General features: G+C 38.0%; 1 protein-coding gene across 5 annotated transcripts in view; it reads right to left on the bottom strand.

Moving 5' to 3' along the window:
- Positions 1-17,986, bottom strand: part of CCDC66 (coiled-coil domain containing 66) — a 66,552-nt gene extending 48,566 nt beyond the window's left edge. For 3 of the 5 annotated variants that reach the window (XM_047777260.1, XM_047777232.1, XM_047777241.1), the window contains exons 1-8: positions 17,907-17,986; positions 15,737-15,801; positions 15,086-15,111; positions 6,392-6,833; positions 4,603-4,768; positions 4,180-4,283; positions 1,238-1,359; positions 452-553 (exon numbers count right to left, since the gene is read on the bottom strand). In XM_047777260.1, the coding sequence (XP_047633216.1) occupies positions 452-553; positions 1,238-1,359; positions 4,180-4,283; positions 4,603-4,768; positions 6,392-6,833; positions 15,086-15,111; positions 15,737-15,801; positions 17,907-17,917 (1,038 nt within the window). In that variant the 5' untranslated portion in view covers positions 17,918-17,986. Of the gene's footprint in view, positions 1-451; positions 554-1,237; positions 1,360-4,179; positions 4,284-4,602; positions 4,769-6,391; positions 6,834-15,085; positions 15,112-15,736; positions 15,802-17,906 lie in introns of those variants that run through there. The other 2 variants (XM_047777251.1, XM_047777269.1) reach the window with 2 other exon arrangements.
- Positions 17,987-18,236: the final 250 nt, after the last annotated feature.

Genomic DNA, 18,236 nt, shown 5'->3' with positions numbered 1-18,236 from the left:
AAAGTGCTTTTGGGAACATAAAACGTAACTCACGTTTCATTCCTTTCGTTAACATAAAATTATCAAAAGACTATAAAGCTGTTTGATGTAGACAAGTCAGACCTATATGGAAGAGAACAAGCTTTCATGCAAACAATCTAACTGGAAGGGTTCTATAAGAAATCTACCAGGACTGAAAATGTCTACCACTAGAATCATACCTTTAGGTTATTGCCTTACTTTCAGAATACATTTTTTAAAATATAAATGTTCGCTAGGAAGAAAGAATTATATGTGTGAAAAAGAAAGTTGATAACTTTTTTAAAAATTTAAGGAGCATAATGCACTCAGTAAAAACTAACAGGTAATTAAAATAAGAGTATTTAGATTCACTCCTTTAAGAAAAATAAGTTATACAGTGATCAAGCACTAAAGGACTTATATACTCAAAATAATGACACTTAGAACTTACCTCTAAAACCTGACTAGCTCGAGGTAGTGAGTTCCCATCAGCATGGACCACCATTACCTGACTAGGAGACTGTGACAGAATGCTAGAAGAGCTAGGAAAAGTCTAAAAATAAACAGAAAAACAAGAATATTTTTTGTCTAATATTAAAAATAGGCAAAACTTAAAAGGTCCCTGAGAGACATGCAGTATACATATGGTATGTGTGATCTGAAAACCTTGTAGTGGATACCATATGGTCATGCTGTGGTCATCTAAAAAATTGTGGAGCTCTTTTGTAGGAGACTAAAAGGAGGTGCCAGGGACCTCTACACTCACCTAATGACATAGTAAAACTATTTACGGAATGCAAATAGAGCAGTTGAGGTAATAATTAAAAATCACATTGTTTTAAAGTGACACATAAAAATGAGTTTTAAAAAAAATGAACACTTCAAAAATAAGCTTTATGGAGTTCCCATTGTGGCTCAGTGGAAATGAACCTGACTAGCATCCATGAGGATGTGGGTTAGATCCTTGGCCTAGCCCAGTGGGTTAAGGATCTGGCATTGCCATGAGCTGTGGTGTAGGTCACAGACGAGGCTCAGATCCCGCATTGCTGTGGCTCTGACATAGGCTGGCAGTTGCAGCTCCAATTCAACCCCTAGCCTGGGAACTTCCATATGCTGCAGGCATGGCCCTAAAAAAAGCAAATAAATAAGTAAAAAGCTTTATGATACAAACATGGCTTAACATTAATAAATTTCAAGTATCTTATATTCCATAAATGCCTGATTTTGATACTCTTACCTTTGACTGATCAAGAATTTGAAGATTTTCCCATACTACTTTATCATTTTCAGATTTTTTCCAAGGATTGTACCGTTTTTCAGAAGCTTCTTTTTCTTTCTTCTTTAAAGCAACCTGTTCGTCTGTAAATAATGTCCTTTTTAAAAAAATATACAAAAACCGTAAAAAAAAAAAAAAAATCCCATAAACAAATCATGACCTTCTTAAAGAGGGCAGATTCCAACACAGATCTACTCAAAATTGTTCTTTGGGAAGGAGATTAACTTATAAGACAGAGAAGAATTTTAAGAGGTATGGAATAAAAGAAAACACGGAATCAGAATCGAATTTAAATATGGAATAAACGGATGTAAAAATGTTTGTTTCATACAATTATCAATAAGGAACAATTGTGCTAATTGTTGTGAGGTTCTACTCTACTGTAACATTCATTCAGTTATTAATGAGTGACTTAAGAGCTAGAACTCTAGAGTCAGAGAACCCTGGGGTCAAATTTAATTTCAATCACTTCCCAGCTGTGTCACTGTGGGAAAATGATATTCACCCCTCCAAACCCTGACTCTTCTATAAAATGAGAGAAATAATAGTGCCTATGTTTGAGTATAGGCCCTCGCACAAAATAAATATTTAATAAATGTCAGCCATTATTACTCTTAACTGCTGAAAAGTAAAATACATAAAATCATGTGTCTGGAACTTTCTTGTGCCTCAGCAGTTTAAGGATCTGGCATTGTCACTGCAGTGGCTCAGGTCACTACTGTGGTGCAGATTCTGTCCCTGGCCTATGAACTTACTCATGCCATGGGTATGGCCAAAAAAGAAAAAGAAAAAAGCATGTGTCTAAATTTGTACTGAAAGAAACATTTAAAGCTGAAATTATGATAAAAACACATATCAGATCTCCAAACTTCTGATACTGCTACCATATATTTCATTTCTTCATTCTTCTATTACTTTGACTTCCAACATTAATTCATTCTCTACTTCTTCTGCTTATCTCTTTTACTAGATCACCTGTCCAAGCAGGGTTATGATTGCCTTGGAGGACTTCCCAGTTCAGTGGAGATAAAGTCAATCTTCATGCTTTTAGTACAACTGTTCCTAAGAAGTACAACTATATGTCTTGTATTTTCCAAATTCTGACACCTGGACCCTAAGTCTAGTCCAAACAGAAGTTTCTTAGTTATTATCTTAGTTACCTTAAGACCTTACCTGGAGTTTCTGCTGTTGCACAGCGGGTTAAGGATTTGGCATTGTCTCTGTGGCAGCATGAGTTTGATCTCTGGCCTGGTGCAATGGGTTAAGGTACTCAGCCAGCATTGCCACAGCTCTGGCTCAGATTCAATTCTTGGCCTGGGAACTTCCATATACCATGGATGTGGCCATAAAAAAATTTCTTTTAAAAAGATCTTATGGAGTTCCCGTCGTGGCACAGTGGTTAACGAATCCGACTAGGAACCATGAGGTTGTGGGTTCGGTCCCTGCCCTTGCTCAGTGGGTTAACGATCCGGTGTTGCCGTGAGCTGTGGTGTAGGTTGCAGACGCGGCTCGGATCCCGCATTGCTGTGGCTCTGGCATAGGCCGGCGGCTACAGCTCCGATTAGACCCCTAGCCTGGGAACCTCCATATGCCATAGGAGCAGCCCAAGAAATGGCAAAAAGACAAAAAAAAAAAAAAAAAGATCTTACCTAACAGAAATTAACAATTTTTCTGTTATAATGTCCACAGAAAGACATAAAGAAATAAGCTTATTTCTGTATGGGATATACTAAGTGACACTTTATTGTTGATTCTTTTTTTTTTTTTTTTAACTGCTAGGCCAACAGGGAACTTTTTTTATTGTTTTTTTTACACTGTACAGCATGGGGACCGAGTTACACATACATGTATACATAATTTTTCCTCCCACTGCCATGCTGCAAAGTAAGTGTCTAGACATAGTTCTCAGTGCTACACAGCAGGATCTCATTATAAATCCATTCCAAGAGCAATAGTTTGCATCCATTAACCCCAAGCTCCCGATCCCTCCCACTCCCTCCCCCTCCCCCTGGGCAACCCCAAGTCTGTTCTCCAAGTCCCCGATTTTCTTTTCTGTGAAAAGGTTCATTTGTGCTGTATATTAGATACCAGATATGAGTGATATCATATGGTATTTGTCTTTCTCTTTCTGACTTATTTCACTCAGTATGAGAGTCTCTAGTTTCATCCATGTTGCTGCAAATGGCATTATGTTGTTCTTTTTTATGGCCAAGTGGTATTCCATTGTATATACATACCATGTCTTCCTAATCCAATTATTTGTTGACGGACATTTGGGTTGTTTCCATGTCTTGGCTATTGTGAATAGAGCTGCAATGAACATGCTGGTGCATGTGTCTTTTTCTAGGAAAGTTTTGTCCAGATATATGCCCAGGAGTGGGATTGCTGGGTCATATGGTAGTTCTATGTATAGATTTCTAAGGTATCTCCAAACTGTTCTCCATAGTGACTGTATCAGCTTACATTCCCACCAACAGTGCAGGAGGGTTCCCTTTTCTCCATAACCCCTTCAGCACTTGTTATCTGTGGACTTATTAATGATGGCCATTCTTACTGTGTGAGGTGGTATTATTTTTAAGTAAAACCATTTTTAACCCATAGAATTTCAGTAATGGAAAAATATGAAAATGGGTTCTCAGGAAATGAGAAATGTTTGATCTCCAGAACAATACTGATGATATTAATGTTCCTCCGTGACTTTTGGTACACACCAAAGAGCACCAAACAAAAAGACATAATGTAAGGGAATGTGAAACCACAAAGTTTCTTATGTATTTGCAGAGAACTACTCTAGATGGTGAATGTTATAAGATTTTTGATAACATAGAGAAAGATATACTTCATCGTCAGTATATATTCCTTAAGCCAACAAAACTATAATAAAAGATGCAATAATTACTTACCAAGCTCTTTCTTCCACTGGGCTTTTTTCGCTTCCAACAAACTTCTATCACGTTCTCTTTCTCCCAGAGTACTGAATATGTCAGCTGGTTTCCATACATTGTCTCTAAGACAAAACACAAAAAAGTAACAGTGGAAATCCCATGTGGCACAGGGGATTAAGGATCTGGCATTGCTGAAGCTGAGGCACAGGTTGCACCTATGTTGGTTTGATCCCAAGCCCAGGAACCTTCAAATGCTGTAGATACAGCAAAAACATAAATAAATAACAGTAACTTTATTATACATTTCTATACAACTTACTCCATAAATATTAAAGTTTTAAATAGTTCTAGTCTTCAGAGTAAATACTTCACATGCAAGTAAAGGAAAAGTAAAACCATATTCCCAAGACGACCTCACAATAACAGATATGAGTTACATACGTGGTGATTTTCTGCTCATACTGATTAGATGTCACCTGATTTTTATTTAAAACAGGTTTTTTTTCATCCTGAACAGATGAATCAGCCTCAGTTTTTTGAAGTAAGCCCATGATGTTCTCGTCCTTTGGCTGATCAGGAATATTGTTTAAATTTAGACTATACTGACCTAGAAGGTAAAAATGTATATTTTAAAATTAATACTAAAATTACATCAATTATAGCATCTTGATATATTGCTATACAGTTTCTAAAAAAACATGCTTTAGACAAATTATCTAAGGAATTACCTCTCACAGCACTCCCTGCAGTGGTATTAGGATACCTTTTTTTGTCAAAAAAGGAAACTGAGCCTCAAAGGTTAACTCAGAGGTTATGGCCCAGAGGTGTGGCCATAGCCATATACTCTCTTGTATCAGATAAGAAAACAAGCAACAAAATAAACCTCCATTTACTCTTGCCAACAATACTTTTACAAATAATATAAGTAACACAAATCAAAACTTAAAGGATAACAGATGCAAATAGCTTTATAAAAATCTTATCACCTTCTCCTCATTTTTCTTATTTAGCCAGGAAACCAGAGAACTTTACCATGGAACACTGTCTCTATGTCCCAGCTATTATCTATTTCAAGTATTTTATACCGGGCTCATATACTTGGCTCAGAAATTCCTCCTTAAGGTGATAGCTCTCCCAATGAAGAGAAAGCATATCTAATATGCAGGCCATTATATTAGGCAAATTCTGCTTTTAACTTTGTTGCTATTATCTCTCACTATGCCTATTTAGTTTTTATCTTTTGTTCACCAACCTAGAATTCTGGCCTTAAAGACAAAAGCCCGTCCCCTCACTTTATGAAGAATAATCTAGACCAAGAGAAGATAAATGACTCAATTTGAGCACCTTGGAAGTGTTAAGGAGCTACCAGGTCCCCAAACCAGTTGTGAGGCTTCTTCCTGGTGACTGTTAATTTTATTTCCCTATTTCCTAAGAACATTTTAATAATATTTCTATTCATGATCACAATTCCTTGGCTCAAAGCTGAAACCAGAAGGCTTTTTAAAACATAATACAATGCCCTGACTAGGAAAAGAGAAGGCATGCAATACTCTACTAGTTCCAAGTCAGTGTTTTACACTGGCTAAAAAGATAGTGCTGCCAATTCTCAGCAAGGATTGAGGTCAGGAAGAGCAAAAGCCAGGGCCAGGAAAATAATCCCTTTCAGTAACTCATGTCAAATCTTCATAATAAGGTTCCTTTGTTTTTCACTAGAAATACTACACCAATTTTTTTAAAGACTATTTACATAATTATTTTTCTTTTAATAAAGCCTCATACATTCTATTTTTTTATTTTTTTATTACTCAAATGAATTTATCACATCTGTAGTTGTATAATGACCATAACAATCTGATTTCATAGGATTTCCATCCCACAGCCCAGGCACACCCCCCACCCCCCAAACTGTCTCCTCCGGAGACCATAAGTTTTTCAATGTCTGTGAGTCAGAAGCCTCATACACTCTGAAATTAGTACATCTGGAATCCCCAGAAACTGAGTTTCTTAAGGCTATGGCACATGAAGATAACACTCTGAGCATTAACCTTAAAATACAGCACATTTTAGCTATAAAAGTATTCTGCATATAGAACATTTTCTAAAAGAATATTTTAAAAGACTGTTACACATTAGAATTTAAGAGGCACAGTTACATAAAAGTCCAATGAATCTCAAATTCTAAAAGTTAAATATTGATAAGATAAATATTAAACCTTTAGAAAAATCTTACTTGTTTCTTCTTCCTTTGCCTTCTCAGTCAGAGAAAAAGATTTATTTCCTTGGTTTATAGTCAGTAAAATCTGTTGTAGTTGGTCTTGTGTTAGACACACCAAACTGCTTTTCATATTTTCAGCTGTGATGTGCTTTTTGCAAGGCTTCTGTTTAGCTACTACAAATGTATTTGTGGTGTTTCTAGTCTTCTGTATATTAGGGGTTGCAGGTGAAATTTCCTTCTGGATATGAAAACAGTCTGCATACTGCTTGCATAAATCCTTAGTGGGTGAAAAAGTCATGCTATTTTTTTCACCTTTTGCCAGTAAAGTTTCTGAACCAATTCTCTTCTTTTGCAAAACCTTTTCACTCCTGACACAAGTATTTTGTGTTGATTTTAGAATGTATCCAGTTTGTTTAGTTCTTAAAGGGCATTTTGCAATCTTGGTCTTATTTCCCATCTGTTAAAACACCAGAAATTTCTTCTTTATAATAACCCAAGAAAAGTCAACACTTATGACTATATAATCCATGATAAATCGGGCTTCTAAATTTTTATTCCATTTTGCTATATAATATACCTGTAAAAAACTAACACTTAACCTTTGCAAATCTTCACTTGAAAGCTTCATTAACAACTGGAAATTATTTTATTTCAGGATAATGAAGATTACAGACCTTTTTTTTTGTCTTTTTTTTTTGTTGTTGTTGTTGTTGCTATTTCTTGGGCCGCTCCCGCGGCATATGGAGGTTCCCAGGCTAGGGGTCGAATCGGAGCTGTAGCCGCCGGCCTACGCCAGAGCCACAGCAACGCGGGATCCGAGCCGCGTCTGCAACCTACACCACAGCTCACGGCAACACCGGATCGTTAACCCACTGAGCAAGGGCAGGGACGGAACCCGCAACCTCATGGTTCCTAGTCGGATTCGTTAACCACTGCGCCACAATGGGAACTCCTACAGAACTTTTATTTTGGTTGTTGCAGTCCATTCGACTCCAGTTTTGAATCTCATGTCAGGATAATAACACCTGCACTAACTCTTTTTTTTTTTTTTGTCTTTTTGCCATTTCTTGAGCCGCTCCCGTGGCATATGGAGGTCCCCAGGCTAGGGGTCGAATCAGAACTGGAGCTGTTGGCCCACACCACAGCTCATGGCAAAGCCGGATCCTTAACCCACGGAGCAAGGCCAGGGATCGAACCCGCAACCTCATAGTTCCTAGTTGGATTCGTTAACCACTGAGCCACAAAAGGAACTCCACACTACCTCTTTTTTCACAGGCAATTTATAGACCTATAGGTTACCAGCCCTTATTCTTGAATAACTTAGCTTGTAGGTCACCGTCCCTCTGTCGAACCTAACTCCCATCTTAATTATTAGTGCTTTCATATTTTTCCAATACCGCAGTTTCATTTCCTTGAACTCTGCTCCTATACTCTTTGTCTTCCATGCTACCTCAACTACTCATTCCCGTAGTGGTATCTTATGCTGACCTTGTAATTACCCATAAGTGCAATCCCTTCAAGAAGAACCTCCAGTCATAGGCCTTAGCACTAGTCAATCCCTCTACCTGGGATATTATTCCTACAGATTTTACATGGCTCATTCACTCACCACTTTCAAATCTTTGCTCTGGAGTTCCCATCATGGCTCAGTTCCCGTTGTGGCTTAATCTGACTAGGAACCATAAGGTTGCTGATTCGATCCCTGGCCTTGCTCAGTGGGTAAGGATCCGGCATTGCTGTGAGCTGTGGTGTAGGCCAGCGGCTACAGCTCCGATTAGGCCCCTAGCCTGGGAACCTCCATAAGCCAAGGGAGCAGCCCTAGAAAAGGCAAAGGACAAAAAAAAAAAAAAACTTTGCTCCAACATAACTCACCCAGCGAGTTCTTCTCTGAACATCTTATTAAAAACTGCAGATCTCCTGCTCTAACCTCACTCCCACCTCCCTAGCACTCTCACCCACTGTTCAAGACTACTATCTCTGAAGTGACTGTGCTCTTCCCTTTCTCTCCTTTATTTTTCTCCACAGAATTTTTTGTCTTGCAGTATTCTATATTTATTTTGATTATTTTCTGACCATTCCACTTTTTTCCAATTTAAACTTCACAGGGCAAAGATCTTTGTCTGCATGGTCTATTGCTGTATCTGAACAGTGAGTGGAACGGAATAGGCTTCAGTAAATTTTTGTTGGATGACTTTCTTCAACTATACCATTTTAAAGACTGAATTCTTGGAGTTACCTTGTAGCACAGTGGGTTAAGGATCACATTGTCACTGCAGTGGCTTGAGCTGCTGCTATGGCAGGGATTCAATTCTAGGGCCAGGAACTTTCACATGCTATCGGTGTGGCCAAATATACATATATATATAAATATAGTATATATTTATATACCATATAGTGTATAGTATATATATTTTATATACTATATATATATATATAAAAGACTGAATTTTCTTCTCTCCCTCAAATTAGCTCCCCCTTCCAAAATACCCAATTTCTGTGGCACCGTCGTTCTAATCTTTCAGACCAGCAACCATGGTGTCATCATTGACTATTTATCCTCCTCCATAGTCTTATTTAGCTTCCCACAAGTATTGGTCATTTCTTCCTTCTAAGAATCTTTTTGTCCCCTTTTACATAACAGTAAGCCTAAATTCAGGTTTTCAGTTCCACACTACCAGATTACAGCCTGCCTATCTCAAAATCTATCCCCTATTTAATCCACTATGCATTTCTGCAAACTTATCTAACCTAATTCAATAGTCATTTTAGGTGCCCAACATTACGGGAAAGATGTTGGCAGTATAAAATGAATAAGACATGATTCTTTTTTTAAATTTTTTTGTCTTTTTGCCTTTTCTAGGGCTGCTTTCTGCAGCATATGGAGGTTCCCAGGCTAGGGGTCTAATTGGAGCTGTAGCCGCCAGCCTACACCACAGCCACAGCAATGCAGGATCCAAGCCACGTCTGCAACCTACACCACAGCTCATGGCAACACTGGAGCAAGGCCAGGGATCAAACACGCGACCTCATGGTTCCTAGTCGGATTCATTAACCACTGCGCCTCGATAGGAACTCCAAGACATGATTCTTGATGTCAAGGAGTGGGGCAGATGCCACATGGCTTTCATTTGGCTTATCATATTCCAAATATCATTATCTTTCTATAAATTACATTAATACACAATCATACTTTGAACAATTAATCAGTCCCTCTTTACCCTACTTTTCAAAATGTACATGTATTATCAGTGGCAAGATTTTTTTTATTATCTTCTTCACCTTAGCTATACCTTTTTATTCCAGGCTTTAGGCTTTTAATAATACCAATACTACATCCAAAATGCCTTTAACCCTTCTATCTCTGTGGCAATTTTTTTTTTTTTTTGGTCTTTTTGCCATTTCTTGGGCCGCTCCCTTGGCATATGGATATTCCCAGGCTAGGGGTCGAATTGGAGCTGTAGCCACCAGCCCTCACCAGAGCTCTGTGGCTATTTTTATATAACTAATTCTCTCTAAATGAGAGGTGGAAAATTTAAATCCCTTTCATAAATTAGGTTGGGTAGGAACTAAGATGAAATGAAGAGCACTTTTCCACATAAAGGAGGCAGCCCCCACTCAGAAGCAGCCTACACTGCCCAACAGGAATCTGAGTCTACTTGTTAGGTCATCCAGTATTTCAAAAGAATCAAAAATCCCATATTTACCTTAACATTTTTCCAATTTTTAAACACTGACAATTCATTCTAGTTTTTGAAAACCACTGCCTGGATTAACTAAGGCTGCACATAACTTACAGAGCTAAGCCCTATCACCTATCTCCAACTATTATTGTTCCTACTAATCCCATCTTTCTTTGACCCAGTGACTTTTTGGGGATCATTAACAATTGAGTATTTCATTTTTAAAATCAGTTTCTCAATCAAACTGCTGATAAGCATAGTGCATTCTCTTAACCTATCTTAAAAGTCTCTCATTTTTGGCCCCTTAGTTCCATTCTGCTAGCTACCATACTTCAGGGTCTCATAAAGACTCCTCATGGACTACTCTAATTGGCCCTTAACTAGTGTCCCTATTATGATAATCTGTCCTTCACAGATCTACCCAAAGCATTTTCCTACAACAGAAATCGTATCTACATTCCAAAAATTCTTCAATGCTCCCTACATGCAAATCAACTAAGTTCAAACACTTTGAGTATATTTAAACTGCTCATGATTATAATAACCCTATGTTTTACGTTCTATACTCCCCCACCCCTGAGGTACACACTATTCCCCAAATGAAAATTATGCTTTGTATCTTGGTCTTTTGTTCACTATTTTATCTGAACTTAGAATATACTTCCTTACTTCTTTCACTATAAATACTTCCTTCGTCTTTAAAGTTCTAATTAAAGTGTCACCTCACTTATGAAGCATTTCCTGGTCTCCTCAAACCACAAAGAACTGCTCTTTCCAAAGTTTTCTTCTTTTCATAACCCTGGTATAGCAAACATTCTATTCTACTTGTGTTATACAGTTATTTACCCAATTGATATCCCTGCTAGGAAATAGGAACTCAGTTTTACTTATTTCTTTCTCTCATAGTCATAGAACAAATAGAGCCAAGAATGGAGCTGCAGACACATACGGGAGTTTTACAGCTGTAATAAATCCTCGTTAAACAGAAACCTAGTAATTGGAGCTCCGATTTAAGTACAATTATTTTGCCACATTCCACCTACAACAGAAATAATGTACAGAAAAAAAATCATCTAAAAATTACTTAATAAAAAAAGAGAGGATAAATTTAAAAAAACAAAAAGGGAGGGAGCAAAGACATTCATGAACTCAATATACATTTATCTCAATCCTGAATAGATTTTAGCTTAACATCAGAGAAGACCAACGATGGAGGCAACAAAAAAATTGTGAACTACCAAACAAATATTCAATTCTGTTCAGGTTACTTAATAGGAAAAAGCAGTCTAGCTCAAATCATTTCCCAAGTGTTTACTGGGTTAGCTGAATTTTAATAAATCAAATAGGGTCTTCATATCCTAAACATTTTTATGTAGAATGATGCTCTTCTACCGAGTTTTAATTCTACCAGTATTTTTCATAACATTAAAAAAATACATAAAGCCAGTGTTCAATGCATTTAACACTGGCCAACTTCACAATTTACATGGGGCCAGGATCCCAAAGCCAGAAATAAAAATATAAAACGTGCTTAGAACTAATATTGTAAAAAAACCAAAAAAAAAAAAAAGAATATTGTATACACTCTTCAGTGTATTATTATTCTAAATCTCACATATAGAAATACCTATGAAAACTTAAAAAATGTTTTATATTTCAACTAATTGTGAGATAATTTTAAGAATTTAGAATTATAAATTACCCATGACACTGAATCATTAATATTTCTTTCATTTTCTTATAAAAGCTTAAGAAATTAAACTGGTAACAATCTTCAAATTCATTATCACAGATTACAGAAGAATAAAGGAGAGATTTTGACAGAATTAAAAAAGTACTCTGGAGTTCCCGTCCTGGCACAGTGGTTAACAAATCCGACAAGGAACCATGAAGTTGCGGGTTCGATCCCTGCCCTTGCTCAGTGGGTTAAGGATCCGGCATTGCCGTGAGCTGTGGTATAGGTTGCAGACGCAGCTCAGATCCCACGTTGCTGTGGCTCTGGCGTAGGCCGGTGGCTACAGCTCTGATTCGACCCCTAGCCTGGGAACCTCCATATGCCGTGGGTACAGCCCTAAAAAAAGGCAAAAAAAATTAAAAATAAAAAATAAATAAAAAATAAATAAAGCACACTATGAAGATGACAGTAATTCAACCTGTGAAGAGGAGGAAAAACGGAACTGTAGGTAAGTGTTATAGGAGCTCACCCCAGTAGAAGGAAAGAAGCACTATGACCAGAACATGCATGAATAACTTATAGAAAAGAGAATTTAACATACAGCTGAAGAACTGTAAAAGCTGGGAAACTAAAAAACTGATTAAAACAAAAAAAGGAAGAGAGTACTACTGTTTTTGGTTGTTGCTGTTTTTCCTTTTTTCATGGCCACACCTGCAGCACATGGAAGTTCCTGGGCTAGGAGTCAAACTGGAGTTGCAGCTGCTGGCCTATGCCACAGCAATAGCAACGCTGGATCTGAGCTGCATTTTCAACCTATGCCACAGCTCACAGTAACACTGGATCCTTAACCCACTGAGAAAGGTCAGGGGTTGAAGCTGCATCCTCAGAGACAAGGTTGAGTGGTTAACCCAGTGAGCCACAATGGGAACTCCTAGTATTTTTGTTTTCTGTGAAGAGCAAAGAAAGAAATGAGGATCTCAGCAACTATATAAATAAGCGAAGATAAGCTCCTTGAAATAAACTCAATATAGAAGAGAGATTTAGGTTGCATCGGTATTTTTCTCCAGCTTTAATGAGGTTTAATTGACCATTAAAAACTATATATATTTAAGATTTCCCTTGTGGCCTAGTGGTAAAGGATGTAGGGTTGTCACTGCTGTGGCACAGGTTCAATCTCTGGCCCAACTTCTACATGTCACTGGGCACAGCCAAGAAATATATTTAAGGTGTACAACTGGATGATCTGCTACATGTATACACTGTGAAATAATCACCATAATCAAGCTAATTAACATATCTATCACTTCATAGTTACGAGGCATCAGTATTTTGGAGTCCCAAAAGCAAGAGGAATAAACCCAAACAATTAGCTTCAAGACAATAAATAATTTAAGATCAACATCAGGTGAGATACATTAGTTACTCTGGAAAAAAAGAATCCTAGAAAAAGAATTCCCTATATTGCTAACAGAATTTTGTAATGCTTCTACCAGAAGTCTAAGACTTTATCACAGGCATTAAATGGGATCTCCAAATGTTCTTAGTTAGTTAAAAAGATAACAAAGTATCTTCACAAATGTAGTGACCACAGCAAATCCATTCAGGATACAATTAAAGAGGGAACATGCAAGAGAGGAGAGAGGGCAGGGGAAGATTGAAATCAACTATTATATGTACTTTTTTATTTAGAAGCTTGAAAGAGGGCACTGTATTTGTTAATGTGACTCAAATAAGAAGAGTTAGTTGCTATATTGTAATAGGGCAGGGCCAGGAAAAAATATACAATCTGTGCTCTGTGACTAAGGGAACACACAAGATATGTATATACTGTGTGTGTGTGATAATTTTTGTATGTAGTTTATACAATTACTCTGATCATCATCACCCATTTATCAAGTGACTGGTATATGAAATACTAAAGCAACTTCTCCACCTTGATTAAATCTGGAAAAAATGGAAAATCCATCAAGGGTTCAGAGTTGACAAGAAAAGTGCTATGTCACCCAAAGTGGGCTCTATTCAGACACACAAAGACAGACTTTAAGACAGCTGCAAAATAAAAGGGGATATAGTGAGTTATGAAAGAGGAGAGTAAAAACATCTGCTGCTTAATGGGAAAAGAAATGGGAAACAAGGAAAGTATGTTATCAAAATTTTAAAGGGGTAATGTATTTTGTAGCAAAAGGCACTGTGGGCTCCTGACAAAAAATAAAAGAAAATTATCGCTGGAGTTACCTGGTGGCCTAGCAGTTAAGGATTTGGCATTGTCACTGCTGTGGCTTAGGTTCAATACCAGGCCCAGGTACTTTTGCATGCCATGGGTCCAGTCAAAAAAAGGGGGGGGGGGGAATTATCACTTAGCTCCAGTATAAATTTTTTTTTCCTGTTTTTGCTTTTTAGGGCTACACCCGTGGCATACAGAGGTTCCCAGGCTAGGGGTTGAATCAGAGCTGCTGCTGGCTTACACCACAGCCACAGCAATGTGGGATGCGAGTCACATCTACAATCTACACCACAACTCATAGCAACGCTGGATCCTTAACCCACTGAGCAAGGCCAGGGATCAAACCTGCATCCTCATGGATGCTAGTCAGATTTGTTAACTGCTGCGTTATGACGGGAACTCCTCAAGTGTAAATTCTTAAAGGAGAAAGCTAAATGCATGTAAGATTCTGTCAAAGACATCCTTTAGGTGTGGGAAAATGGAATTTGAGTATGAAAAGAAAATTCTATTTCAAAAAATTCTGAATATTGATTTTTAGAGCTCTCAGAAGCTGTATTGTCCAGTATAGTAGCTATTAAATTTACTTATTTAGTTAGTTAGTTAGTTAGTTAATGGCTGCATTTGCAGCCTATGGAGGTTCCCAGGCCAGTGACTGAATCTGAACCACAGCTGCCAGGGATTAAACCCACACTTCTGCAGCAACCTGAGCAGTTGGATTCTTAGTCTATTGCACCACACTGGTGCAATAGACTAAATTTAAATTAAAAATCAAATAAATGAGTTAAAAGTTCACTTCCTTAGTCACAGTGGCCACATTTTAAGTGCTCAGTAACTACACATGGCTAGTGGCTGGCTATCATATTGGACAGCACTGATTTTAGAACATTTCCATCACTGCAGAAAGTGTTACTGGACAACAGTGATCTAGAGAAATGAGTCATATAAGACTTTTTAAACTGAAAAATTATTCCACTTCTGTGAAAGGAACAGCCTGAAAGCAACGGAATGACAACTTTTCACCATCACTCCAAACACTTTATAACAGTTTGACAGGAATTATTTTCAAATCACTGTAAAGTAAGCTGCATTTCACAAGTGAAAATAAGTCAAGTCAAAGTCATTTGGCTTACCTTTACAGAAATTTTTGATTTATGTTCTACAAAAGAAAAAAAAATTACTAAACTATTAACCAAAAACATACTAAGGCAGTCACAAAAGAAAATTTTAATTACTACTGGTTTAAGAAGATATTAAGTAAAAACATTAATCTGCCAAGCATTAACTTGAGTGTTCTAACTTTTACAGTGTGGTTTAAGTCTTTTTATTTTATTTTTGTTTAATTTTCAAGGTAAAACCATAAATAGATCAGAAAAAAAGAAAATAATGTGAATACTGTGAATTTTAAAATACTGAAAATGATTTTAAAACTATAGTCTTAGTATAAATGTAAGTTTCTAAAAAATACATTCTTTACATGAACAGAACATATTCACATAAATTCCACCTAGATTTTTTCATTAGGCAATAAGCATATCTGCTATATACAAATATAATAAAAGGTATTACAAATGATATATACTGAAACAGCAAATTATACAAATACTGACAGGGTAAGCAATGATATAATCTAACTTGGCTAAATATAAATTTGAGGCAGTTAGGGAAACCACCTTTTTTCAAAGTATCATTTAATAAAAACATTCCATTACAAGCAAAAAAAAATGTGTTAAACAAGTATAACTTAAAAGTTAGCATTTTAGATTTCCAGTAACATAGCATACCATATGGAGACAATATTAGCTTGGTTTTTCCATCCAAGAATTCAGTTTCAAGCTTTAAACCATCTCTGCAAAATACAAGAAAGTTGTCATTTTTGGAGTTCCCATCGTGGTCCAGCAGTTAACGAACCCGACTAGCATCCATTAGGACGCAGGTTCAATCCCTGGCCTCACTCATTGGATTAAGGATCCAGTGTTGCCTTGAGCTGTGGTGTAGGTCACAGACATGGCTCGGATCCCGAGTTGCTGTGGCTCTGGCGTAGGCTGGTGGCTACAGCTCCGATTCGACCCCTAGCCTGGGAACCTCCATGTGCCGCGGGAGCGGCCCTAGAAAAGGGCAAAAGACAAAAAAAAAATTTCAACAGGTGTTCATTTTTTAAAAACTGAGGTATAGTTGAAACCATTCTTTGAAAACATTTTTCAAACCAAGATAAAATTTAAAATTACATGGAGAAAATTCCTGAAACTTTCCAACAATACAAAGAATTTATCATTTTTAACCTGAAATTTCATTTTGTTAACTGACAAACAATAAATTAGACTGGTTATCATAACATCTATTTATTTATTTATTTATTTATTTATTTCTGTCTTTTTAGGGCCACACCTGCAGCGTATGGAAGTTTCCAGGCTAGGGGTTGAATCTGACCCGTAGCCGCTGGCCTACATCACAGCCACAACAATGCCAGATCCAAGCAGCATCCGCAACCTACACCATAGCTTGAGGCAACACCAGATCCTTAACCCACTGAGCGAGGCCAAGCATCAAACCCACATCCTCATGGATACCAGTCAGGTTCTTAACCTTCTGATCCACATTGGGAACTCCCCCATCATTTAATTCTTCTAACTCTTAACTGGAAAAAATAACACTGTTATAAAACTCCTCACCTATATTAAAGGAGCAAAACATATCTAACTACCATTTATTAGTTTTATGATGGTCTCATGACTAACACATTCTATGGCCTGTTACAGCATTATTTGAAAATGAACTAGAATATTGCCACCAGGGTTATTAACTGCCTGAGCATGGAGTTCTACTCTATTTTGAATATTTCAACTAATACATATTCACACTTAGTGACGCTTGTGTTACTATCACAGCAATACATCCATAATAAACTGGCCTCTACACTTTATTTGTGCCTGTGAAATCCAAAAGCACAAAACAAAAGGAAATGCTGCAAAGGAAACTTGTATATCTGTTAAGGTCCTAATAAAAATTCCACTGAAAACAAAACAGCAGTCCACTCAGTTAATTTAGTTTTAATGAGAGAGATAGAGAAAGACATGTCAATAACATCAATGGGGATAAAAGTCATGTCCAAGAGACAAAATAAAATGCAATGGACCAGTAAAAGAAACGCAGCACATTTGCACTGATGCTAAGGTAGGGGGAATTACATGACTTCAACTTACTGCTCTAAACACTGCAAAGGATAGGTTTTAAAGGTTTTGCGGTTGTGCGGTTACGACCAGCTCCTATTTACGTTGGTGAAACTTGAAAGACCTTGAAGTAATAATGTATGCCTATTCAGCGTTACTGCACTGCAAACGTGTTCAGGGGCAGACTCTCTTATTTATTTTTACATCCCTAGATTCTAGAACAAAAAAAAATTTGCTAAATGATATGGACGAGTCTAAACTTAGTGACTTTTTAATCTTCTCAAAATAACAAATTTCCCAGTGATAAAAACCACACGACAGTCCTTTTTATTTACTCAACCACTACTTAATGAGGCCCTATGAGATGCCAGGCACTGAGAATATATGATTCCTCAAGAAGCCTCGGCTTCTCATTTGGCGGGCGCCAAACTCCTCTGGGCGCTCTGACATTCTGCAAAGAACCCAAAGACAGGGTCGCAAAGCGCCAGGGCCTGGGCCAGGATTTCTCCTCAGGAAGCTGCTAAGCTTCATCTCTCCACCTGCCCTCACGCCTCTCCTCCCGCTCCATCCTGAGGTGAATGAGAGGGCGGAAGAGAGGCACAGACATCTAAATCCGAGATATGAAGCGCAAAAGTCAAGGCTGCGGGGGGCGGTAAAGGCCGACCTCGCCCCTCTCCACCTCAGGGAGCCGGGCACTGCCGCTTGGGGAGCCACAAGCCTGAAAGGGTCTCCAGGAAGGACTCCAAGGGTCAGCCCAGTTTCACCCCGTCTTTCCACTGCTTACCCCAAGTTCATGGCTTGACCTCCCGCGCGCTCCACAGGACGCTCAAGCTCCTTGCGTACGCCGGTTGCTGCTCAACAAGCGCCACGCCGATTCGATTAAGTGATGCCGGCGAGCTGCGGAAACAGACCAATCAGAGTTGAGGATGCTGACGCGTGCGCTCATCGGGGGCGAAGCTGCAGGAGCAACCAGTTTGGTGGGTACGTCCCGGGTTTTGTTTACAGGCCAGGCTGTTACCGCAGCAGCTGTGGTCGGGAACCTGGTCTCTCGCTATTATAATTTATAGAGTTCAGGAGAGGCTCTCATACAAATGCCTCATCTCAGGTGGAGGTG

Source organism: Phacochoerus africanus, chromosome 1, assembly GCF_016906955.1.
Source record: "Phacochoerus africanus isolate WHEZ1 chromosome 1, ROS_Pafr_v1, whole genome shotgun sequence".
NCBI classification, from domain to species: domain Eukaryota; kingdom Metazoa; phylum Chordata; class Mammalia; order Artiodactyla; family Suidae; genus Phacochoerus; species Phacochoerus africanus.
This window is presented reverse-complemented; position numbering and strand designations above follow the sequence as displayed.